A 27895-nucleotide genomic window follows, 5' to 3' on the forward strand; every position below is an offset into this window, starting at 1 on the left:
CTAACCCTAAAGCTCAACCGTTATTGTAATAGGAAACATTATAATAGGCTTTATGCCCAGCTCCACTACTTCCTGAACTTCAGCCAGCTCCTTTGTTTCCTGTCTGCCATTATTGGACAAACTGATTAATCCAGGTGTGCCTGACCTCAGTAACAATAATCAGACACAACTGGATTAATCAGTTTGTCCAATAATGGCAGACAGGAAACAAAGGAGCTGGCTGAAGTTCAGGAAGTAGTGGAGCTGGGCATAAAGCCTATTAGGATAAAATAGGATATAATTATTGATGTAAGGTTTTTGAGGCACGATTTCATTTTAATTTTGAGTACATATGAGTATGTACCAAATGTTTTAAGGCCATATTATAGTATTGTGTAAGGAACTGCACAAAAATAAATCTTTATTAACTGTTAATCTGCCCCTGTAATCAATTTGTGCGAAAAGAAATAAAAGTTGTTGGTGTTTTACTGCCAGTGATTTTTTTTTTTCAGCTGGAAGCGGCAGTGAATTGTGTGTTTATTGTATTTTTTAAGCTTTTCAAAAATGTAGGTAGAGACACATTTTTCCAATGAGCCTATGTTCCTAAACTAATGAGTAAAATTGATTTATATTTAGTATTGCCACCAAAGAATTCTCAGCTTCCCTGACCCTTAAATGAGGTACAGTACAATGTTTTCTTACTTTTGTTGTATGACATAGGTACTTGTTGTATGACATAGGTACCTGTACATGAGAAGCAGGCGTGTTTGTTTATGTCACTGATGAAACATGATGGGGACTCAACTCTCAATCATGGTACTCTTGCTGTTTTTTTTTTTTTTTTGGTCTCTTCCTTTGCTACAAGAGACTTTCTGTTTAATCTAAACAAAACGCATACTACTTCAGGTCTAGAAGGAGCTGAGTGTAAGTGCCACGAGAAGAAAGAAAACGGCAGATCTTTAGAAATAGTTCTTTAAATGATTTTGAACACAATGGGCCCTATTTTAATGATCTAAGCGCATGGTCTAAAGCGCACGGCACAAGTGCACTTACCGTAGAGTTTAACGACGGGAAAAATGGTCGGTGCGCATGGTATAAAAGGGTTGTCTATATTCACTTAATGAGTAATGGGTGTGTTTTGGGTGTAACGTGCAATAAACCATTCAGAGACTCATCTCCCATTCCCTTTAAAAAGCCAGTTGCGCTTGCGCCATGGCGGATTCACTATTTAGATTGTGGAATTTGCAAGGGGAAAGACTGAACGCTTCTCCAGAGAGGAAACGGATCTGCTCGAGCGTAAGGTTAAATCTCGCAAGCAGACCATCTACGGGACAAGCTGGATTCCACCATATCTTTATGTACACAATAATAATATTTTACATTGTAATCCTTTTATTTCTAATATTTGGCATGTTTGTGTTCGTCCCTGTGTGTTTAGTAAGCAGAGTGTACGCGTGTTGTGCACCCGCCTATAGGCACATAATATTAACTTGACTTTATAGTCTATTTCAGTTCAGTCCTCAAAATAGCAACGCGCCAACAATGCGCCCGAACACACCTCGTTTTCAGACTAGCACGCCCACGGGTGCACAAATTAGGCGCAAATGCATTTGCTATTTAAACAACATGGCGCAGGCCGTGAAAAAAATAACTGCGTCGGGCTGAAACTAGCAAAAAAACACTTGCTGCATTGTGCCGGGTGTATGATAGGGCCCCTTGTCTTGTTGGCTGCAAAGGCTCCTCTTGATGTCTCAAGTTGCAGAAAATTGGCTTTTTACTGTTGGTTTCTTTAAGAAAAAAAAAAAAAAGCCATTGGCCTGTCAAAAACTGTGTAATCAAATAATAACAAATGATCGTTGCGACGGAAGCGAATCAATCAAAACTAACTTTAGCTGGAATATAACTTTATTAAAGAACCACTATAAAGCCAAAACAATCTGTTACCTTAAATTATACGTTTATCTCTGTAAAGCTGCTTTGAAACAATCTACATTGTTAAAAGCGCTATATAAATGAAGATGACTTGACTTGACTTGACTAATCGGTTTATTTAAATAAGTAATGCATAAATAACGGATTTAATGAACGCTCCACCAAATTATCCTACCTTTCCACTACTCTGTCACGCAAAATCGATGTCCTCCAGCTCAGCGCCCCGCGTACAGAGACAGCTGAAACAGCGTGACAATGTTCATCTCCTTCTTTCTGCTGAAGGGTGGGCACAATAATTGCATTTATTCTTCTGCAGTGACAGTAGCATTTGTCCTTTGTGCCACTCAAAACAGACTCTGATTATATATAGAGGCTCAGAGAGGTAAAGTGAGGATACACTTGATTTTTTTTTTTTTTTTTTTTTTTTTTTTTTTGGAACATTCTGTTGAAAACACTCTCTGTTCTGGGTGGAGTTTGGCATATCTTTAGGGTGTGTGCTTGCCTTCATGCCTTTGGGACTAGAGAAGTCATTGAAGGATGACAGAGACTGAGAGGTTTTGGATCACTTGAGGCTGATTTGAGCCAAACCAAGTGATGAAATGAATCTGATTGGTGTGAAGGACACTGCAACGTGTCTTTAAATAAGTAAATGTGTCACTATGTAAGATGTGCCTGTCTATCATTTTAGCATCTTAACCACAGTATGCTGCTGTAAATATGGGCCAATTATGATTAAAAATTTATTATTGTAGATTAAATAATAATATATTTCCCATGTAAATTCTTACCGTATTTGACCACATAAACAATTCATTGGCAAGCAAACTCAGCGTCAAAGTATTTCAGTATTTCTACTTGTTTTCTTCCTGCTGGATATTGCTATCTTTTAATGTCGTTTTTTTAAATGTCACATCCATCAGGCTTTAATCACTTGTCTTGCGCACATCTTAGGCTTGTGTATGAAAATGTCACATTTTATGTGATTAGCACTCCTCCTCTGATTCTTGAAGGGTTTATTTAGAAGTTGCGCAGTTTCCTATTTATCAAGTCCATATCTGGCGGCAGCGTTTGCCCCTTCATATTTCATACTGACATTCTGATGTTTTGATATATGTTGCTAATTTATTTTTACCACAATGTTATCCTTAATTGCTTTTAGGATTATCTGTGACCATTCTAAAGTGGTTCAGCTAGAAGTTGTGACTAGTGTCAGAGCTGTTATGGTTCTGTGAGTGTGTTGATTTGTCGTGTTGGTGTGTTTTTCTCTGCAGATGTTGACTGAAGCCACTCTGGATACCCAGCAGACACTGGCCTGGGATCAGTTCCGCGCTATCTACAGAGGACCATCTAGGGTATGGCTCACCTCAAACGCATCTTTTCTTTCCATTCTTGCTCTATATATACAGCTGTGCTCAAATGTTTACATACCACTTGCAGAATTTGTCTGTTTTTGTATAGCAAGTCGTAAAATTTGCATTTATTTGATAAAAAGTACAGTAAAACAATATTGTGAAAATGTTCTTCCAATTTAAAATAACTTTTCTATTTTTAGATATTTTAAAACGTACTTTAAAACGTATTCTTTTGATGGCAATTTTCAGCATCATTACTCCAGACTTCAGTTTCACATTATCCTTCAGAAATCATTATAATATGCTGATTTGGTGCTCTTTTGGAAACAGTTTTTTCAGGATTCTTTGATGAATAGGAAGTTCAGTGACATTTACTTGAATTAGAAATCTTATGTAACATAATAAAAGTCTTTACTCTCACTTTGGATCGATTGAATGCATCCTTGCAAAATAAAAATATTAAATTCTTTCAAAAAGACATCTTACTGTCCCCAAACTTTTGAACCTTTGGTAGTATATTCCACGTGGCATTATAACAACTTTACACGCAATGTCCTATTGAATACATACACCTTTGGTTATCATCTAGTGTTGCCACCTCGAGCATCAATGACTGATTGCAGCCCCTGGTTTGTCCTGAGCATTGAAGTTGCCCGCTGTTCTTGGAAAAGAGCCCCCAGGTACTTTAAGTTCTTGCATGCTGTTCAGGTTACTCCCCACAGTGGCTCAATGATGTTGAGATCCAGCTTCAGGACAATTGAAGGACTTGTACACTGTTGCAAAAAGCTGCAAGCAGTCATTGATAATCAAGGAGGCAGTACATGATACTAATAACCAAGACTTTTATTTTCATTATTTAATTTATATTTAATTTATTTGTCTTGTTGAATTGAATTAAATTAAATCAAGTACAGCATAAATAAAGATCTAGTTGTTGTGCTGATGTTGAACAGTGCTGAACAGATTCTCTAAGGGATATGGATAGATTTTGTGGGATTTTCAGTGTAGTGTTGGTCTTTTTTTCAGAATAAATGTGTCAGTGTTTTACAAGATTATTGCATAAGAGCAGAGTGTTACGCAATACAATGAGTGTGTATGTGTTGCCTTTGTGTCCTGGAGTCATTGAGTCTTACGGTACGTTCACACGGGGCGTCAGCGTCAATGCTTGACGGAAGGCGTGGCTGAAGTTTGGCACTGACGCCATGGTCATAGCAGCGTCAGCCAATGAAATTTAAAATGTATCCTCAGTTTGCTGCTCTTGAACAGGATGAACGTGATTGGCTGCCGCCTGGCTACTGTATTTGCATAGAGCGATCCTATTGGCTGACGCTTCCGTCTGCGGCGCTTCACTGGCGTTGCTCGCGGCAGAAGTTGAAAAATTCTCAACTTCTGCCGCGAGCAACGCCAGTGAAGCACCGCCGACGGATCCACAATTCTTTTCGGCAACGCTTGACGTCACCCATTCAAAGTCAATGGGAAGCGTTGACGCTGACGCCCCGTGTGAACGTACCGTTACTGTTGATGGGTCAGCACTTATCAGACAAAGAAAATCTGAATGACTTCATGTAAGTGTTTTACTGTCAGTTACACACATACATACACACACTGCTCATCTCTATGTACTCCACATTTTAGCTGCTCAGTATTAAAGGCAGCTGTGCACATATTGTTTGTGCGTGTGTGTGCGTGTGTGTGCGTGTGTGCGTGCGTGTGTGCGTGTGTGTGTGCGTGTGTGCGTGTGTGTGCGTGTGTGCGTGTGTGCGTGTGTGCGTGTGTGCGTGTGTGCGTGTGTGTGTGTGTGTGTGTGTGTGTGTGTGTGTGTGTGTGTGTGTGTGTGTGTGTGTGGAAGGCCATCCTCCTCCCCCTTAGCTCTATTTTTATATATATACTTTTTCCAGATTAGAGAGCTGTAGGATTGAACCATATTCATGCCTTTATTTCCACTCATAGCTCTCTATCCATCACATACACCCAGATGCACTCAAATATACTTTCACCCACATGTGCACACCTACATACACTCAGCAGAATCAAATGAAGGTTTATGTCATCTAAATGCCGGTGGCTAAATCTAAGTTTCCTTAGTGTCATACAGCATTTAAGTTAAATGGGCCCTTTATTAAGAGAGGCCACATTGCCCCGATTTACACCCGTAATTAATATTTGTTTACTGTGATCAGATAACACTTGATCACATTATGTATGTAATGAGTAATGTATCCAAGACTCATTATGATTGGATTCATCTGTGATATGATCACTGAAAACGCATTTGGAGGTGGTCTGACAAGGATTGTGACACATTTAATTATATAAATACATTTTCGCTATCTACTTTCAGTTATGTATGTAATAAGGTTAATCTGTAAATAATCGTTTATTTCACTTTGATGGATCAAAGTGGTTCACGTGAATGGACTACTGCAATTTGCTTTATTATGGAATCGATGGCTGAGCATAGGGCTGTGACGGTGGCAGTTGGCACTACCGGTTGGGAGGTTTTTTTGAAATGAAAAAAACAAAGAAACAACACACTAAAGCCTGTAAAGCATTGAAATAAATATTGGTAAATACTGGTAACTTGAATAATACAATAAAGTTGAATCTATTTAAAAAAAAAAAAAAAAACTTTGTTTAATATTTCCACACAAAGACGCGTGATATAGCCTACCGCTCTGCAATTTGAGAGGGATGTGAGTCACGAGCAGGAAAGAGACCATCGATCTCTTTTCTGATATCTTCATGTTTTCTACTTGTTGTAAAAGGTATGAAGAGCGAATTATATCTTCCACAAGGGCAAGACATTTAAGCTATGTTTGATATTGCGCTGCCAGAAAAAGCCAAACTAAAATCACCCGCACGTGTGAAACACGCTTTACAAATAAACTTGACACGCCTTGCCAATTACCATATGTCTAATAACAAGCACAAACTGTGTTAAAAAGAATTTGATGTACAAGTAAAAATGTAGGCTATCTGTCCTACAGCGTTTTTTCTACTTTACCACAGTAAAGAATACGAAAATAATAGGCCTAATTAAAAGCAAACAAAGGAAGAAATGTTTATAATCCCCTTCGGAAATGGGTGAGACGCGAGTGAGGATATGGGAAAAGAAACAAGAGATTCCATGCAGGGATGAGTCACGATTTTTGAATATTTGATTAGTTGATTTAATTATAGAATATCTAATAGGTTTGCGACCAAACCAAATTTCTTTTTCATTCTTCAAAATAGTTCAAAATATGAACTAAGTTCTAAATACGTGACCAGTTACTGTATATACTGTTGGCGAACATCCGACGCCCATACTGCTGAGAGCAACGTTTAGATGAACATGTAAATATGTGCTGCACGCTATCTTCTCAATAACAAAATAAAATTGAGAAAACAGCAAGCTTTTTCTAATAAAACATAAGAAATGCATCTGATCATAGCAACGTGGATATGTTGGCACAAGCTCTGCAATTCGGCACTCTGCAACAGTCACGGGATGTTTATTTATATAGCACTTTATACAAAAGATAAAAATAAAATCAAGCAGCTTTACCGCATTAAACATGAAAAACTGTGTCAGTGTCTCCTTTCATCAGAATTACAACTTCATTTTCTACTATAAGGCATCTCTCCAGTGTGTTCATGTTTTCACTTGCGGATGTCTGACCTCTACAGACTCAACAGAGGAAATTAATCAGAAAAGATTTCAACGGAAAGAAGGCGGAGCCTCCGCGCACACCTACAGTACCTATTTCGTAATCGCTACCGACCAATGGTAGTACAAAGGTGTTTACCAGCCAGAGCGAACTTTTCCGGAAAGCTCCAAACAAAGTTCGTTTTGGTCTGATTTTGTTAGAAATTACATCACATCAGTTCGTTCTTCGATTTCGCTTGAAGTATAGTATAAGTGTTTGATCTTGTAATTGTGAAGCACTTTGCAACACCTGTTGTATTAAATTGGGCTATACAAATAAAAAGAAAGAAATATAGTGCTTTTTTTCTGCACTCAAAACGCTTTACATATGGAAGGGGGGAATCTCCTCATCCTCAAATAATGCTTTAATCGACCAGCTCGATTCACTTAAAGTTTTGTTCACTAGTGTCAGTGCAGTCAAACTATAATATTCCTGAATATTAAGTGTAGTAGCTACACACTGCCTCTGCCTATTATGTTAGAGTGTCAACCAGAGTGTCCGACTGTATTATTTATAATATGTGTACTGTGTAGTCTAGTCTTCCCATCAATATTACATTTTTTAAACATTGTTATTGTCAAAACAGATATTGCAACACCACTACATGTTTTGGAAATTCTTCAGTTATTTTTATTTATGCAACTTTTCATGATATTTGACAGTTTGCATTTTGCACATGCAAGTGCAGTCAGATCTTTATCTGTAGCTGTAAAGGAAACCATTGTTGCCTACTGCTGTTGATGCTCTTTTCCAGTTAAATATTATATTACCAATCAGCCCAAACCTAGTCAATCAGATCATGTGATGTTGCAGTTGCAATCTAAAACCCTAATCCTCTGAAGAAATAGGAAGTCACTGCGGTAATCCAGTATCACCCTATCACATTCTCAATCTTAAAGGGGTCATATAATGGTACATGCACTTTTACAAGTTGATTGTACTGAAATGTGTGTTGGCAGTGCCTGTACACAACCATCATAAAATTATAAAAATCCATCCAATGTTTTTTTTTTTTTAAATCTCCTTATATGTTTTCCAATCTCTAAAATCAAGCCGTTCGACCTAGTGATGTCACACGGTCGGACGCCCCTCCCATGATTCGTGATTGACAGCAGCGTTTCAACACAGACCCGCCCTCGCTCGTGAGCGAGCTGTCTGTCATCATAGTCCGCGCGTCATTGTTGATACGCTGGAGCACTGTCTATGAGCAGAATGGCTTCTAAGCGATTGTGGTGTTCTTGGGTGTAATAATGAACACAGCAGTCATTTTGATGTTTCTAAATCCGAACCGCTGAAGACGCAGTGGCTGAGTTTTGTTTTCGAAGGGAATATTCCCCACGATCAACGTCAATGCTTTCATGTTTGCGCGAATCATTTCACACACCAGACTTCTTTACAAACAAGGGTCAGTATAAAGCTGGTTTTGCTAAGAAGCTGCTCCTGAAAAAAGGATCGGTACCAACTATTCGTGTTCCTGCTGAAGCTCCAGAAGAACTGAAGTGAGTGTAACGTTTTATTAACCTTTATATTAATCTTTATATTAATCTTTGCAAATCGCTTGCACGCTGAATGCGGCTATTTTTACACTCATTAGGTACATTACGGCATGTTTTCTATGTACGACGTTATCAATATAATTCATAATCCCACGTTTATAATGAACAACGTGTTATGGTTATTGTGTTACAAACGGTGTACGCACAGAACAGAGGGGCGGGGTGAGCAAAGCTCATTATCATTTAAAGACACATGCACTTAAACGGTGTGCTGAAAACAGCTGTTTTTGACCAGGTAAAATTTGTGTTTTCTTACAATACTAATTTGAATTTTTAATTAAAGTATATTACAAACTTTTAATTTAGACCCTAAAGAATCATATTAGCTTGTACAAAAATGGCATTATATGACCCCTTTAACATCTGTCCTCAGCCTTAAGAGCAAAGCAGATAGACATCCTGAAAAAGAGACAGAGAGACCATTTGTTGTCAGATCTGTTAGTCCATGCTGTTTCTGTTTGTCAGCTGTATGTGACATGCTGAAGTCTGTTTGTGTGTGTGCTGTTTGTGTATCACACTCTCATTATTGAGGATCAAACTGCACTAGGCTTGATGTTCCTGCCAAAGTGAGCTTCAGCGAGATGAACAAACGAACTCATGTGCACACTAAGTATGAGTATGAATACACACATAGCATGTGTATGTGTGGATGGTGCGTTTAATGCAGTATACACCACTTAAAAACTCCCTCACATCCCTTCCTATGGCTACTCATCCATGGATGGTTGCCAGCTCTGGTTATTCATAGTGGTTCCATATTTGCCATTTAATATTTACAATATGTTTCAAAAGTTTGAAGCCAGATATTTTCAATGTATTTGAAATAATTATATTTTATGTTCACTAAGGCTGCACTTATTTGATCAAAAACACAGTAAAAAACGGTAATATTATAAAAAAATATTTTGTACAATTTAATATCTGTTTTACATTTTTATATATTTTAGTGTCCCTATTATGCTTTTTCGAATAATCCCTTTCATGCAGTGTATGATATAGCTGTCCGTGAATTGCAGAATGGTCTGCAAAGTTGTAAATTTGAAAGTGCATGAAGTTATTGTCACCCAAAAGAAAGAATCGACTCTGAACGCCTTAAGGAGTCGTCATTAATTCCAGTATCAATTGCGTTACCTGCATACGTATACTGTAGCACAGTGTTTCCCAAACTTTTTTTTCTGGGGACCCACATTTTAAAGTCAATAAATCCTTGTGTCTCAATAAACATTAGGCCCATATAGTTCATATATCACGAAGAGAATTTATGCATTAACAAAATATGTATGACCATTTTTAAGGTCAGTTAAGCTTCCACTTAACTATTTAAAAGAGATACAGATATTTGACAAAGCACAATTTTTTTTTATTTACCTGTTGTTGACAATAAGTAAAATGCAGAGGTGAAATGAGAAAGGAAGAGTTGACAGGGCATCTCATTGTTTTCATATTCTTATCATTACAGTGTACACAATTTATACTTAATGAGACAAAGTCCCAAGGCGTCATATACTGACGCTTTTGACATTTCGTCCACATGCAACGCACATGGCACCCTTTAGCGTCAATATGAGACGCAGATAGATATGGGCCAGAAGGCGCCTCCTAGCGGTCTAACCCTACCCCTACCCATAACCTGTGCGTCTCATATTGATGCTAAAGGGTGCCATGTGCGTTGCATGTGGACGAAATGTCAAAAGCGTCAGTATATGACGCCCTAGGATGAGAACGCGTTTATAGCACACTGAAAAATAGTGCTCGACTTGGCGACCCATACAAAATCTCCCGCGACCCACTTGTGGGTCGGGACCCCGCCTTTGGGAATGACTGCTGTAACACATCTGCATAATGCCTACCTATGGTCTTCATTGGCTGCCCACAAACAACATCTACTTTGACCCACCCTCAAACACCGCTGCTGGTTTGTGTTGTGTACATGTTGAGTACACTGCTCTGCAAAAGCAAATTCTCTATGTAAACACTTCCAAAGGATGAGGATGTGAAGGGTCAGTGGTTCAAATTACCACAGCGATACAAAAGCAGTATAAGCTTTTAATGGTTGCTTCTCAAATCTCTGTGAGGTCCAAATGGGATTTATAAAACGCTTATCCATTAAAGATGGTACCCACTTTATTTGGACCAACTTGCTCCTCAGAATCAGATTCTCTAAGTATGATTAATTATTATATTTCTTCCGGGTGATCAAAATATGTAGTTTTGTTTTTATATTGTGTAGTTCTCCGGCTAACTGCTAATTAGCTGTGGGCCCACTATAACCTAAAATTGTGTCCATTAATGCAAATTGACTGTTATTTGTTTTACAAACTTTAATGTTTCATCAGTAATTTATGTTAGTACCCGTGTAACGTATGTGCTATTTTTGATACAGTTCCCACATGTGCACTGCAATAAATTATAAATATACACATCAGTTTCTTGATGGACATACACTAATGCTGATGCTGATGGTGAGGAATTACAGTTGCAACATCTCATAATGCACCTCAAACGGAGTAGTGTATCACTGAGAAACATCCTGCTCAAGTCATCCTTGCGATGGAGGTTCGGGTTGAATAACTAGTTATTTCATCATCGGACTCGCTCTCGGATTGATATGGTAAAGTGGACGTCATTGTTACTGTCTTTACAGTGTGTACAATCTTTGAGCTTTAGGAAGCCTCCGGAGCTGAAATTCAGTTGTTGTTTCCCAAACACGGTGTAAGCGGTAGACAAATCACAACAGAATGAGCCATCTGGCCAATCAGAGCAGAGTAGACATCGTGGAAAAATGTTGTGATGTGCAATGTATGTTATGAGAAAATGAAAGTGTTTTTTGACCTTTGATGCATCTAAAGCTGTTGTAGGAGACCTCCAAAACAGAGAACAAAATCGTCACTTCCTGATAAGCTTGCACTAAATATCACTAAGAAAAGTAGGAGAAGGCACTGTATATAAAAATTTCTCCACATATAATAAGTTACAGTGCTTAGAGTGCACAAAACACAATAAACTCATTATCTTCCTTTCGGAGGCAGATTTCGGACTGCAATCGCGTAAGACAGTTCTGGAAGTTAATTATACAGAACCACGGACGACAAACGTCCGAAACAGCATTTCAGATGCTGTGCAGAAAGATCTGCTGGTTGGTACAGTCATGTTGTCCCTTCGTGTAAAGTCGCAATTTTTTTTTTTTTTTATGCACATCGAGGAATTTATTCGTAAATGTGTTTCCATCGTTATTTATGCACATTTTTCTAATCAGATAAAAAATGTATCTGACTCAAATGAGTATAAAGTTTAATGAGCATTTTTAGAATTTATGCGCATCTTGCCATTTAAAACCGGTGGATGGAAACATTCACAGTGCATCAATCTGGGTTGTACAGAAGGGTGTCATCACAACTTTTCCCACAGTGATGAGAGATTCATCAATCTTGAGGAAGGTGTCATGAGACCACGACATTTTAGTCCTCAAGACATTTAGACCTAATGCACAAGGCAAAAGGGGGTTACAACTTTTTATAGGTCCAAGAACTTTCCCCAAAGCATAGTGCTAAATAAAAGTGTAACTAAATATTTGAAAGGACTCTGTTAAAGGGTATATATATATATATATATATATATATATATATATATATATATATATATATATATATATACACACTCACCAAAAGGATTATTAGGAACACCATACTAATACTGTGTTTGACCCCCTTTCGCCTTCAGAACTGCCTACGTGGCATTGATTCAACAAGGTGCTGAAAGCATTCTTTAGAAATGTTGGCCCATATTGATAGGATAGCATCTTGCAGTTGATGGAGATTTGTGGGATGCACATCCAGGGCACGAAGCTCCCGTTCCACCACATCCCAAAGATGCTCTATTGGGTTGATATCTGGTGACTGTGGTGGCCATTTTAGTACAGTGAACTCATTGTCATGTTCAAGAAACCAATTTGAAATGATTCGAGCTTTGTGACATGGTGCATTATCCTGCTGGAAGTAGCCATCAGAGTATGGTTACATGGTGGTCATAAAGGGATGGACATGGTCAGAAACAATGCTCAGGTAGGCCTTGGCATTTAAACGATGCCCAATTGGCACTAAGGGGCCTAAAGTGTGCCAAGAAAACATCCCCCACACCATTACACCACCACCACCAGCCTGCACAGTGGTAACAAGGCATGATGGATCCATGTTCTCATTCTGTTTACGTCAAATTCTGACTCTACCATCTGAATGTCTCAACAGAAATCGAGACTCATCAGACCAGGCAACAGTCTTCAACTGTCCAATTTTGGTGAGCTAGTGCAAATTGTAGCCTCTATTTCCTATTTGTAGTGGAGATGAGTGGTACCCGGTGGGGTCTTCTGCTGTTGTAGCCCATCCGCCTCAAGGTTGTGCGTGTTGTGGCTTCACAAATGCTTTGCTGCATACCTCGGTTGTAACAAGTGGTTATTTCAGTCAAAGTTGCTTTTCTATCAGCTTGAATCAGTCGGCCCATTCTCCTCTGACCTCTAGCATCAACAAGGCATTTTCGCCCACATGACTGCCGCATACTGGATGTTTTTCCCTTTTCACACCATTCTTTGTAAACCCTAGAAATGGTTGTGCGTGAAAATCCCAGTAACTGAGCAGATTGTGAAATACTCAGACCGGCCCGTCTGGCACCAACAACCATGCCACGCTCAGAATTGCTTAAATCACCTTTCTTTCCCATTCTGACATTCAGTTTGGAGTTCAGGAGATTGTCTTGACCAGGACCACACCCCTAAAGTGCTAAGGATAAAGTGCTTAACAGTGCTCAATGGTCACAATGCAGATCTGAAGTAAACAATACTACAGCTCAAGAAAACGATACTTGGTTACTCACGTAACCTCGGTTCTCTCTAGAGAGGGAACGAGTATTGCGTAAGGAACTTACGCTACGGGAAAAGTCATCTTTTCTCGAGATACTGAAGCCAAAAAATTATCCTTAATTTTCCATAATTTGTCAACGCAGTGCAGCAGGCGGCACAGCAGAGCTAGAGCAGGCAATACTGCGTGCTCATTGGCTGCCGCGCGGCAACTGCTTAAGCCTACCAGTAAGCCCCGCGTGACGTCACGCCCAATCAGGGCGCGCGCGCGCCCTCGCGCGTCACAGCCCGCCAGAAGGGGCGGCGTCAGAGCGTATAAAAACAGGGCTCGGAGGCTTAATTCTCTGGTTTCTGTCGAATGAAGCGACATGAGCTCGAGGCGCAAGCACGGCAGGGAACGCAATACTCGTTCCCTCTCTAGAGAGAACCGAGGTTACGTGAGTAACCAAGTATCGTTCTCTTACGAGAGGTTCTCTCGTATTGCGTAAGGAACTTACGCTACGGGAACCCTTTGTCAACGCCGTGCGCGCCATGCATCCACACACACTCCAGGGGGGGGGGGGACCCGGGGAGTGAAGAGTGGGGAGAGAGGTGGCCAGCAATGCGGGCCGACACATGTACATAAGCACCCATAGGGAGAAACAGAGCGGCGCAGCCGGTCCATATATATATAGGAGCTTTCCCTGAAAGTGCGGCTCAACCAGAAGAGTCAAATCTAATATCCAGCCTGCAAATGAGCAGGGCATGCACATGATTTAAACTGCAAGAAGTTTAGCCTGCAAGGCGGGAACTTCCAGGTTATAAAACCTAACAAATGTAGACGGGGAGGCCCAGCCCGCTGCCGTACAAATGTCATAAATGGAAATCCCACTGGACCATGCCCACGATGAGGCAACGCCTCTGGTGGAATGAGCCCGTATGCCCAGAGGGCACTGCAGGTCTTTGGACGCGTATGCTGTCGCGATAGCGTCCACTATCCATCTGGATAACGTCTGTTTCGAGGCGGCGAGACCCTTGGTGCGCCCACCAAACGAAACAAAGAGCTGCTCTGAGAGCCTGAAGGCTGCAGAGCGCGTAATATAAAGCCTTAACGCCCTAACAGGGCAAAGGAGGTTATTATCAACCTCGCTGGCTGCCGGCAGCAGGGCTGAGAGGGAGATAACCTGTGCTCTGAAAGGAGTACCCAACACTTTAGGGACATAGCCATGCTGGGTTTGAGAATGACTAACGAGTCGTTAGGTCCAAACTCGAGACACGACGCGCTGACTGATAGCGCATGTAAGTCACCCACGCGTTTTACTGAGGCGAGGGCCAGCAGAAAAACGGTTTTGAAAGTGAGGTATTTGAAACCCACAGAGTCTAGCGGCTCGAAGGGAAAAGCTTTAAGGGCCTCCAGGACCAAAGACAGATCCCATATCGGAACCGAAGGTGGCCGCGGAGGGTTCAGCCTCCTGGCGCCTCGCAGGAAACGGGTAACGAGTTCGTTTCTTCCAAGTGCGCGGCCGCGCGCCGAGTCGGCGAACGCAGCAATCGCCGCAACATATACCTTGAGCGTGGAGGGGGACCTGCCCGCGTCCAAGAGCTCTTGGAGGAAGTTCAGAACCTGTGGAACCCCACAGGACTGAGAGTTCAAACTCTTCCCTGCACACCATTTATTAAACACTGACCATTTAGACGCATAGAGCCGCCTCGTCGAGGGGGCTCTGGACTGCGAGATCGTGTTAACTACCCCTTCTGGCAAATCAACGAATATTCGTTGATTACCCACGCATGCAGAGACCAGTGCTCTGGATGGGGATGCAGAATTGACCCCCGGGCTTGAGAGAGAAGGTCTCTCCTCACCGGAATCGGCCACGGGGCTGTGTCTGACATGTTCACCAGCTCCGGGAACCAGGGTTGGTTCTCCCAGTGCGGGGCTATGAGGAGCACTTCGCAGCGTGTTTCCCTGATCTTCGCTAATACCTGAGGCAGCATTGAGATCGGGGGGAAAGCGTAAAACGGGACACTGGGCCAAGCCTGGGCCAGCGCGTCCTCGCTCTTCGAAAAGAACCTTTTGCACTGAGCGTTCTCGCTTGTGGCGAAAAGGTCCAATTTCGCTTCGCCGAAGCGGAGCCACAACGTCTGTATCGTCTGGCTGTGTAACGCCCATTCCCCTGGGGGAACATTGTCCCTGGACAGTTTGTCCGGGCCGTCGTTCAGGTGCCCGGGCACGTGCGCGGCTCTCAGCGAGCGCAGCGAGCCCTGAGCCCAAACCAAAAGGCGTTCTGTTAGAGCGCGCAGGGCTCTGGATCTGAGTCCGCCCTGGCGGTTCACGTAGGACACCACTGACATGTTGTCTGAGCGAACTAGCACGTGGTGTCCCCGCAGATATGGGAGAAAATGCTTAAAAGCTTTCTCGACCGCTAACATCTCCAGACAGTTTATGTGGAGGTTCCGCTGTGGGCCCGACCAGGGGCCGCAGATCGGTCTGCCCTCGTAAAGCGCTCCCCAACCCATGTTGGACGCGTCTGTCGAGACCACTTTGCGGTGTGAGATGGCTCCCATTGTCACTCCCTGACGGTACCATTCGGGCGCTAGCCAGGGCTGCAGGGCTGAGACACAGACCTGAGTTACGCTGACTCGAGCACTGCCCGAAACCCACGCTCCGCGGGGTACTTTCGATTTCAGCCAGCATTGTAGCGGGCGCATTCGAAGTAAACCCAGCCGTAGGACCGCTGCGGCTGATGCCATATGGCCTAACAGCCTTTGGAAACGTTTCAGAGGGAGGTATCTGCCCTTTTGGACGGATGCGGCGAGGTGTCGAACACAGCGCGCGCGCTGTTCTGACAGCCTGGCAGTCATCGCCACCGAGTCCAGTTCTATTCCTAGGAAGGAAATAGACTGACTGGGGATAAGTGAGCTCTTGTCCCAGTTCACCGAAAGACCCAAGCTTTCCAGATGACTGAGTAGCGCTATCTTGTGAGAGATAAGTTCCTCTTTTGACTGCGCTAGAATGAGCCAATCGTCCAGATAGTTCAGGATTCGCATGCCCCGTTTTCTCAGGGGAGCGAGAGCTGAATCCATGCACTTCGTAAATGTGCGAGGTGCCAGGGACAGGCCGAACGGCAGGACGGTATATTGATACACCTGGCCGTCGAAGGCGAATCTCAAGAATGGCCTGTGACGGGGTATAATCTGGATTTGAATATACGCGTCTTTCAGATCGAGAGATATAAACCAGTCCCTCGGGCGAATTAGCGCGAGGATCTGCCTGGTCGTAAGCATTTTGAACGGCCGCTTCATGAGGGTTCTGTTCAAATGTCTCAGATCTAATATGGGTCTGAGCCCGCCGTCCTTCTTGGGCACGAGGAAATAACGGCTGTAAAAGCCTGCCTCGGTCAGAGAAGGAGGAACTCTCTCTATCGCCTTTTTTCGCAGCAGCTTTGCTATCTCTGCATGCAGCAGATGGGCTGCTTCTGCGTTCACTTTCGTTTCGGTCCGGGCTAGAAAGCGCGGAGGCCGACGACTGAACTGTAGCGAATAGCCCTGTATTACCGTGTCCAGCACCCATGTCGACACACCCGGGATAGCTTTCCATGCATTCGCACTCATAGCTAGGGGTCGAATGGCCTCTGAGTCCCGCCCGTCGCATAGCGCGGGACGAGGAGTCTGCAGTGGCGGGCGCGCGCTGCGCGCTGAGACAGTGCTGCGAGACGGGGACTCGCTGATAGCAGTGACCGGCCAAATTGCGCTGGGAGAGTGCGCGTGAGTGTTTACAGCAGAGTGTGAACGCGGGGGAGCGGGCACAGGACTCTTTATTAAAACACGGCCGGTGGCGGTGGCGATATCTGAACCCTGAATGCGTGAGACAGAGCGAGCAGTGTGTGGTTGTGAGCACTCGTGAGCGGGCACATTTTCTACACTTATCACTCGAGCGGCGAGAGCGCGCTTTATGCGAGTGTGCTCTGTAAAGTACACAGGGGGGTTTGTGCTTGTGTGTAGAAATGAACACTGGGTTGTGGGCATATTTACTACACTCATAACACTGTCGGCATGAGCCGAATGGCCAGATATTATGCTCGTATTGTGATTTATCTGGGTCGCCGTAAAAACGGCGTTTGAGTGCAGGCGAGTGAGTCGACAGACTGGCTCGTTGGCTGCTGAAAACACTACAGCAGTAGCCTTTTTTAAGGGGACTGGCAGAGGAAGACAGATGGATTTTGACGGCGGTCCGGCCGCAGCGGGACCCGGCCGTCTTTTCCTCCTGGCGAGTGCTAGGAGGACTTAGCAGGCTCGGACTTCAGCGAGACTCGAGGCCGAGGCCCTCGCGGGGGCGGTGGTCTGCGCTGGCTGGTTGAGCGGGACCTAGGGCGGCCGCGCTGGCGCTGCTGTGTGGTCGGAGGGCGGGAAGAGCGCTGGGCAGAGCTGCGTGCGGGAGGCTCTGTGTTAGAGCGGCCCGCAGCGGAGCTCGAGCGACGAGGCAGGAAGAGGCTCATAGCCTGTGATGCCTTCTGCACCTCCGTAAACCGGTCCACGAGGCCACTCACTGCTGGTCCGAAGAGGCCGGTGGGGGAGAGCGGGGCGTTAAGGAAGACGGACCGCTCTGCTTCTCCCATATCGGCTAGCGTCAGCCACAGGTGGCGCTCTGTGACGGTGAGCGAGGCCATTGAGCGACCGATAGCTTGTGCAGCTACCTTGGTAGCGCGGAGAGAGATCTGTCGCGCTGCGCAGGTCGGTCAAGGTGGACTTGTCGGGGCCCCTCTCGTCCAGCTGGCGGAGGAGGTCGGCCTGAAGGACCTGAAGGACCGCCATAGTGTGCAGGGCTGAAGCGGCCTGTCCGTTAGCCGAGAAGGCGCGGTGGACGAACGCCGAAGTAGTCCTGCAGGCCTTGGACGGGAGGGCAGACTTTGAGCGCCATCTCGCGGATGGGGGGCAAAGGTGCGCTGCGACCGCCTGTTCGACCGGAGGGATGTCGTTGTATCCCTTCTCCGCGGCTCCGTCCACTCGGGAGAGAGCAGCTGAGGCTGAAGAGCGGAGCCTGGCCGAAACTGGAGCGTTCCACGCTTTGGAGAGTTCCTCGTGGAGCTCGGGCAGAAAAGGCGCTGGTCTGGACGCTGTAGACTGGCGGCGGTTGGGCAGGAAGCATCCATCGAGCCTGTTCGGTGGAGGCACCGCAGGCGGGGACCACTCGAGGCCTAAGCGCTCGACTGCCGTCGTGAGGAGGCGGAAAAGCTCCGCGTCCACACCGGTGTGGGTCCTGCCAGATTCTCTCGAAGACGAGGCAGAGCGGAGTGAACCGGACCACTCTTCGCTGTCTGACGCCAGAAGAGAGCAGCTGTCCAGAAGCACGTCCACTTCCGCTTCATCCTCAGAGGCGACGGCATCGCGGGCCGTAGCCGGTGGCTGCGCGTCGGGAAGCGGGGGAGGCGAGGGAGAGAGCGAGGCTCGCGGGAGGTGCTCCGGCGAGGGCCTGGCTCGAATCTCCGGCTCCGGTGGTCTCTGCGAGCGGCGTTTCTTCTTACGCGGCCCGGAGACAGTTGGAGCGGGTTCTGCATTGAACAAGGCGATTTGAGCCCGCAGGGTCGACATCGGCAGTTCCTCGCAGATTTCGCAGCCGCCCGAAGACAAGGCAGCGGCTGCATGGTCACGTCCCAGGCAGAGAGCGCAGACCATGTGGCGGTCTCTGTCGCTGAGCGGAGAGCGGCATGAACCGCATGAAACTCGAGGCATTTTGCAACAAACGCCTTGCTCTTTTAGTGAGTGCTGTAAGAAAAACACACACACAACAAGCGAGAAAGGATATATCGCCGGATAGCTGAGCTGGCACGGCAGGCTGAAGGTGGCGAAGAATCGACCGGCTTCCTCAGGCTGTCCTAAGCTGGCTCGTTGCTGGATTCGACGGCGACGGCTTCTCTCAGAGTGCAGCGATGCGAAGAGCTTCGCTGAAGAGACAGAAATCAGAGAATTAAGCCTCCGAGCCCTGTTTTTATACGCTCTGACGCCGCCCCTTCTGGCGGGCTGTGACGCGCGAGGGCGCGCGCGCCCTGATTGGGCGTGACGTCACGCGGGGCTCACTGGTAGGCTTAAGCAGTTGCCGCGCGGCAGCCAATGAGCACGCAGTATTGCCTGCTCTAGCTCTGCTGTGCCGCCTGCTGCACTGCGTTGACAAATTATGGAAAATTAAGGATAATTTTTTGGCTTCAGTATCTCGAGAAAAGATGACTTTTCCCGTAGCGTAAGTTCCTTACGCAATACGAGAGAACCTCTCGTAAGAGAACTGAGATTATCTTTCTGTTTGAGGTGATCTTTCTGTGTTGGGTATGTATTATTACATAATTATCTGTAATTTTGTCTTTGTATACTTATTTATCATAAGTCATTTAAGTCATATTTATAGGTATTTGGTGCTCATTACATCTAGCTAACGTTAGCTAGCAACAGTTTGCTAACCACAGTTAGCTATCTATGTTAGCTAAACTATTAAGCTTAACATCAACAGTATTCTAGAGTGGACAATGACATATTCAGAGTATACAGTGGGGAGAACAAGTATTTGATACACTGGCGATTATGCATGTTTTCCCACTTACAAAGCATGTAGAGGTCTGTAATTTTTATCATAGGTACACTTCAACTGTGAGAGACGGAATCTAAAACAAAAATTCAGAACCTGTATAAAAGACACCCATCCACACACTCAATCAAACAGACTCCAACCTCTCCACAATGGCCAAGACCAGAGAGCTGTGTAAGGACATCAGGGATAAAACTGTAGACCTGCACAAGGCTGGGATGCTAGGCTGGGCGCAATTATTAGAAAATGGAATAAGTTCTAGGTGACGGTCAATCTCCCTCGGTCTGGGGCACCATGCAAGATCTCACCTCGTGGGGCATCAATGATCATGAGGAAGGTGAGGGATCAGCCCAGAACTACACAGCAGGACCTGGTCAATGACCTGAAGAGAGCTGGGACCACAGTCTCAAAGAAAACCATTAGTAACACACTACGCCGTCATGGATTAAAATCCTGCAGCGCACACAAGGTCCCCCTGCTCAAGCCAGCGCATGTCCAGGCCCGTCTGAAGTTTGTCAATGACCATCTGGATGATCCAGAGGAGGAATGGGAGAAGGTCATGTGGTCTGATGAGACAGAAATAGAGCTTTTTGGTCTAAACTCCACTCGCTGTGTTTGGATGAAGAAGAAGGATGAGTACAACCCCAAGAACACCATCCCAACCGTGAAGCATGGAGGTGGAAACATCATTCTTTGGGGATGCTTTTCTGCAAAGGGGACAGGACGACTGCACCGTATTGAGGGGAGGATGGATGGGGCCATGTATCGCGATATCTTGGTCAACAACCTCCTTCCCTCAGTAAGAGCATTGAAGATGGGCCGAAACACACAGCCAGGGCAACTAAGGAGTGGCTCCGTAGGAAGCATCTCAAGGTCCTGGAGTGGCCAAGCCAGCCTCCAGAACTGAACCCAATACAAAATGTTTGGAGGGAGCTGAAAGTCTGTATTGCCCAACGACAGCCCCGATACCTGAAGGATCTGGAGAAGGTCTGTATGGAGGAGTGGGACAAAATTCCTGCAGTGTGTGCAAACCTGGTCAAGAACTACAGGAAATGTATGATCTCTGTAATTGCAAACAAAGGTTTCTGTACCAAAGTTCTGCTTTTCTGATGTATCAAATACTTATGTCATGCAATAAAATGCAAATTAATTACTTAAAAATCATACAATGTGATTTTCTGGATTTCTGTTTTAGATTCCATCACTCACAGTTGAAGAGTACCTATGATAAAAATTACAGACTTCTACATGCTTTGTAAGTGGGAAAACCTGATAAATCTGAAGTGTATCAAATACTTGTTCTCCCCACTGTAGATGTCTCATGTGTATTGAGAGTAGCATTGTAATTGTTACAGTAAATTAACAGGGTAATGCCACGTGAACATGTCCCATTGACCTCCATTCATTTTGTCTATAGGACAAATGAATGGAGAATCTTGAAAGTTGAATTCTGAGAAATGCCCAAGTTGCCCAAAGGGTTCAAACAAACAACTTTTACTTTGATAACCCTATAGAACATGTTACTGTATAAAAGTTCACTGTACTCAACATTTCCAGGTCAACCTTTTGGCAATTAGACTAAAAATTGCACATTTTTTGAAATTTCGCCAAAGTTCATGTGTTAGGTGGCACCCCTAAATCTCAATGGAATTCCTCAAAACTTTGCAAAAGTCATTTTTATGTTAATTGGAACAAAATGCAATGCCAGCCAAATTGATATTTTGAAATTAAAATTTCCCATTCAAATTTGATGCACCCTAATGTATATATATATATATATATATATATATATATATACGGCAAAAAGAAAGAAATGCCAGATAATTTTTATTTATTTTTTTAAATCTAACTAACTATTTTTTTACTTTGAGCAATGATGGAGCTATAATTGACTCTTCTTAGGAGCATATAAAACAAAACAGCTCCTTGGAAAAAATGAAATGTAGTCTAATATTGTAGTAGTTATAAACAGGTTTATTTTAGTAACATTTGAGGGCAGCAATTTTATTCATAATGTTAAAATAAAACCGACGTAATGTTACTTGAAAGCATTATAACCTACTATTCCTGCCAAACTTCCATGGTTGCAGTTAGTGTTACTACAGTAAATCCATGGTGAATGTTGCAGATCTGTGGACACTGGATAGTTCATTCATGGCACAATGTTTCTTCCTGGTTTCCACGCGCTGTTTGATCCGTTAATAACGGAGAAATGTGAATGTTTGTCACTAGATCTCGCAGCAATGTTATTACTTAAGTGGCGAATTAAAATGATTTCTTTACTGGATCTCTCAGCGCTGTGTAGTAACAGTGTCGCTTGATCAAGATCGGCTCGCGCTGCTTTGGTCCAAACTGATAAACGGTCCTTCAACCACACAATAACGAGTAGCTCAGTTTCGTTCCGCTTACCTTACGTTTGCCATTTGATGTTGGACAATGTTGTGGTCGCGCCAGCGTCTCTATGAGCGCGCTTGCCACACGCGACCCGCCTACGTTTGAAATAACGACATTTTGGTCGACACGGCAAGAAAAATGGTCCAACGAACCGTTGTTTGAAAATGCGTACCGAACACCGAACCGAAAGCCTCGTACCGGACGGTTCAATACGAATATGTGTATCGTTACACCCCTAATATATATACTGTGTGTGTGTGTGTGTGTGTGTGTATATATATATATATATATATATATATATATATATATATATATATATATATATATATATATATATATATATATATATACATACATATACATACATAGGCGTATATAAAATAAAGCATGTATATACATATACATACATAGGCGTATATAAAATAAAGCATAATATATATACACAGTATATCATAGTTTTACTTGACCATTCTCCCTTGTTATAACAAAGTCTATATGTGTATATACAGTATATATATGTGTTACCGGCAAAGTGTGAAATCCCGGTATTATATAGAATGCCTAGGCGAATTCCTGATGTTTTTTGCAAAAAATACATTACCTAATTCTATACATTACCTAGGCATTCTATAGAATGCCGGATTACACACTTTGCCGGTAACATGAAGAGTTCAGATGCAAAAGCCTCTAAGTGCCATCTGAAATTTTCTTCTAGAATGATTATTTTTATCAAGCTTGTATAAGTTCAGTAATTTCACTTAAATGGCAGTGAAGATTACCTATTAATTGTCATTTGAGTGAAATTACTGAACTTAAATAATACGAGCTTGATAAAAATGATCACTCTAGAAGAAAATTTCACATGGCACTTAGAGGCTTTTGCATCTATGTATGTATGTATATATGCTTTATTTTATATACGCTACGCTTCCTTCCAGTCTAAACAAAGGCTGGAAGGTCTAAACAAACACCAACCATCATAGACTCCGAGTTTGATCAAAGCTGGAAGAATAAATTAAATATAGTGAGATAAAGATAAAGAAAAATACGTGAGATAAAGAAAAATATGTTTGAAAAGCCAGATTTGGAATAACCCAGATAACTGACCACTTTAGATCTTCAGGCATCCCTCCTCAAAACACTGAGGAACAATTTGACATATTTCATAACACAACCCTTTTATCTTTGTGATTAAATTTATTGTTTTTTGTTTTGTTTTGTTTTTCCTGTTTGAATGTCTTCACTATGAACTGTAGCTTCCTCTACTGAGCTGTTTGCCTCACTGTCTTTGACACTTGTAGTTCTGGTAAATAAAATCCAGACATTTGCCTTTAAATATGTGACTTTTTGTAGTGTACGTTTGACCTGCTTGGCTTTCTCCTCACTGTCCCTGTGTTCCACAAGCACCCTCTGCCCCATCTCGCTCCATCCAAAAATATCTGAAAAATATAGGCCACCTTATATTTTAAGCAGCACAACTTTTTTCAACATAGATTATATAATAAATGCTTCTTGAGCACTAAATCGGCATATTAGGATAATTTCTGAAGGATCATATGACACTGAAGACTAATGGTCTTGTTAATGGCTCTTGAAAATTCAGCTTTACTATCACAGGAATAAATAGCAATTTAAAATATTTTAAAATACAGAAGTAATATTTCAGAATATTACAGTATTTATTGTACTTTTGACCATATAAATGCAGCCTTGATGTGCATACGAGTGTTCAAAAACAAAAAATTCCTACCGACCACAAACTTGGACAGTGGATGTTTTTCCTGCAGAGCTTTAGGGTGGGACATGAATTGACATGGCCATCTCCCATGAGGCCGAGAGTCGGGTAAACACATCAGTCTTTTGTGCCAATCCCTCAGTTACTCACACAAGCGTCCTCAAGAGTTTTATTAGAACTGTTTGGTCAGCACACACACATACACATTCCCAATAGACTTCCCATAATTAACACAGCAGAACTGCACAGCCCCGTTCTGAGCTCTTTAATTAAACCGTAAATGGTTTCAGAGGATGAGTGGATAGGAAAAAAGACCAGAGCGTCAGACAAGGTGTGCGTTTGTGCATGTGTGGTTAGTGTCTCCCGTTGTTCCATTGTCTGTGTGGAGATTATGAAATTTGGATTTGCATTAAGAAACTGAGCTGAACAGATTGAACGTGTGTGTGTGTGTATTTGAGAGAGAGATTAATTAAAATGAGAAGTGAAAAACAGATAGAGTGTTGATGTTTTTAAAGAGCCACTCCCAACTCCTGAGAATACAAATGTGTGTGTGTTTGTGTGTTCCTTTATAGCATTAATGAGAAGGCTTCCAGGCAGGTGCTGGCAATAAACTCTAGTTGTGATTATGTCAGCAAGAGAGAGAGATAGAGTGTGTGTGTGTGTGTGTGTGTGTGTGTGTGTGTGTGTGTGTGTGTGTGTGTGTGTGTGTGTGTGTGTGTGTGTGTGTGTGTGTGTGTGTGTGTGTGTGTGTGTGTGTGTGTGTGTGTGTGTGTGTGTGTGTGTGTTTTTGAAGTGTGTGTGTGTGGGGTTTTTGAAGTGTGTGTGTGTGGGGTTTTTGAAGTGCTGTCTGAACATTCTGGACCTGCTGATTAAGCTTACTGGAACATTTGATTTTGACCAGGTAATGAAAGATGTGCATGCCTTATGTTCATGTTTGTGTGTGCCTTGTTTAAGAGTCTCTCTGAAATCTCTATGTGTGTGTGGGGGAGGTTGTCAGGGTGTCTCTGAGCTTTGATTGCTCTCTTTGAGGTCCCAGTCGGTCCATTTTCCTTCAGTGCAGCAGTTCCAGGAAGAAGACAGATGAAGGCTGGAAAAGGAGGTGTATGGAGAGGGATGAGACAAGCGTGCGATAGAGAGAAATACAGCTGAAGGAGAGGGATTGTGTTGAGAGGGAAGGATGGGAGGGTAATGAAATATCAGAAGTAATGAATTGGTGGAGGGTGTTCAGAGTAAATGAATGAGGAGGACAAGATTGAAGAGAGGTGAAAGGACAGAATGAGGATGGAGAAAGGCATTTGATAGACTATATGGGTGTGTTTTTTAGGGGCACTTTTGACTACTTAAACATGTTTGAAAATGTTTCATCTTTGTTAAAATAAATGTTTTTTACATGGCCTACAAGAGCTGATCTTGGCCTTTAAAGCTCCAAGTAGATTTTTATGTTTTGTTTGTAGCTGAAATTAAATCTGTTCATCATATAAATTAATCATGTTTCTGCAGAAGACTTAGATTAACCCACCTGATTAATATGGATTATTTTTTATTTATGTCTTGAAGCTTGAACATGTAACAAGTTAGCTCAAAGGGGAAATATTAATAATTATCAATTATGATTAATTATTAATATTTGGGTCAGTTAATTGGATTAACTTGAGGTAGCTAAATTAATATTACAATCAATTAATCAGTTCCAACAAACTCTTTTGATTAGCATTCTGTTGCCACAATTCGGAACGGCACAAACGCAAACCATTTCTTCTTCACTTGTGAGCAACTCCGATCATCACTCTTCACACACACGACGCTCCTCCGACCTGCGCACTGTTGTTTACCTTTTTCCGGCTACAACTGAGTTCCCACGGGACTTCAGCGCGAGACTACAGCTAGCCGGCTAAAACACTATTTTACGTGAATTTAAACAATGGCTAAGTTGCTAAACACATCTTGTTGTCATGTAAGGGCCCTGTTCATGTTGGACAGACATTTTAATAACAGGCACAAAGACACCCTTTATGTATATACCCCCATAACTGCCGTTATAGCTGAGTGGGAGCTCTGGACATTAGCTGTAGTAGCTCCGTGTTGCAAGCACTGATCCGGTTCGTTTTTTTTTTTTTTTTTTTCTATAGACAGTACTCACAAAGGTCTAACGATCAAGATTAACTTAAAAATTGCCCGGAGTTCTCCTTTAATTTGTGTTTGATGTAAATGATGTCAGATTTTCAATTTTGAGTGAATTATCTGAACTGTCGTTATTTTCTCATTTAAAATCATCCCATGGTCCCCCTAAATTAAGCATCACCCTTATATTTCTGTAGAGGTGAGGGCACATGAGGGAGCATAGTGATTTTGTTTTCTATTTTTTTGTCTTTTTGTTTTCTCTCATGCCTTCATCCCAGGGCCAAATATGATGTCTCGTCAAACCAGACACTTGATGAGAGAGAAAGTCTACCTGCAGCATAACAATAATCATTATGACCACACATAGAAACATTCATATACTGTATTACAAATTATCTCCCTCACACTAGAATACAAAATTCTAGAATACTTCAACTCACAAGTGTGACCTTATTGATTGAATATTTATTTTACTTATTTATTTCTGTCTTGTCCACCTGTCTCTGTCTGTCTGTCACAGATTTATTGTTAGAAAATGTTGTACAGCAAAGAATTTTCAAAGAAATATGAATTGCTGTATTTCAGACCCCTAGCAAGTTTTTTTTTTTTTTTTTTTTTTTCTTGTACTCGGCCTCCAGTAATATCAACAGCTCGATATCTATGTGAATTGGCGGTTCTGGAAAATTGCTTGCTTTGTCACACTTCACCCTTATCCACGTATGGAATTTACAGTAGGCACACAGCATTGTATTTGTCCTTTTTCATATTCAACACTTTGAGAGCTCTCCACCACTGTTATAAAATAATACACCATAGTTTTCTCACAAAGGCGTACTTTTCATACAGCGCCTCCATATATGACTCAACCTGAAACGCCATCACAAGCTAGCGCATTCAGAAGTACAACACATGAATACACATACAGATATGTTGTGGTGTCTCTTTCTTATAGAAGCAACTATTTCCTCCTTAAACAAACAGACAAACAAACATGTCTATATGTTTATCCTATCCACCTTATTCCTGACGACCTTACTGCGTTTTGAATTATGGGTGGCACTTCCGGTTTGGGGAACTTCTACTCAAAAAGGCTGTAACAAATCATTTCAAATCATAAGGTTGCCCTACAAATAAAGCTGATCCGTCAGTTTGACTGGATGAGCTGTCAATTTTCCTTCATGATTAATTTTCAGACATCATGAGAATAATGTTATACTTGGTATTTTTACGTGACATGTTATAACAAGATTATATATGGCAAGAGCTCTTTTCAGTCGCTGCTTTCTTTTCCTCGTGATTATTTTCTTTTTTCCCTTTGCAATCCGCTGTAAAAGTATGAAAAAGGACAACATATACTGCACATTGTGGTCTCCCGAATTTAATTTATGATATATTATTAATATAAATTATTATTTTTATTAATAATTCACTGGAATGCACGAAGATTCTCTCGTTATTCTCCTCAAATCCTCACGTCTCTTCCCAGGTTTGTTTTCACAGGTAAATGCAATTTATATTCTGTCAAAATGACGGAAATCACTTTGAAATAGTATCACGTAATGCTAAAGTTAATGAACATTTTTGATTAAGGCAACATAAGTTACATAATCCAGATGTACAGTATATTACTACAGTGATAGTTAACCCGTCCATTATTGCTGTGGAAAGACTCGCGCTTTTGGGGTTATTCGGTCTGTTGAAATACCTTGTTGATGCTTTTACACTTTTAAATTTC

At 42.6% G+C, this 27895-nt stretch overlaps 1 protein-coding gene across 1 annotated transcript in view; it reads left to right on the forward strand.

Annotated features, from left to right (window-relative positions):
- The window catches only part of vps8 (VPS8 subunit of CORVET complex), a 152297-nt gene that overhangs the window by 122487 nt on the left and 1915 nt on the right, over positions 1-27895 (forward strand). Inside the window, exon 44 of the mRNA XM_081360455.1 lies at positions 3183-3263. Coding sequence (XP_081216581.1) covers positions 3183-3263 — 81 coding nt within the window. The remainder of the gene's footprint in view (positions 1-3182; positions 3264-27895) is intronic.

The sequence above is a fragment of the Scardinius erythrophthalmus genome (genome assembly GCF_964197995.2).
Source record: "Scardinius erythrophthalmus genome assembly, chromosome: 3".
Taxonomy (NCBI): Eukaryota; Metazoa; Chordata; class Actinopteri; order Cypriniformes; family Leuciscidae; genus Scardinius; species Scardinius erythrophthalmus.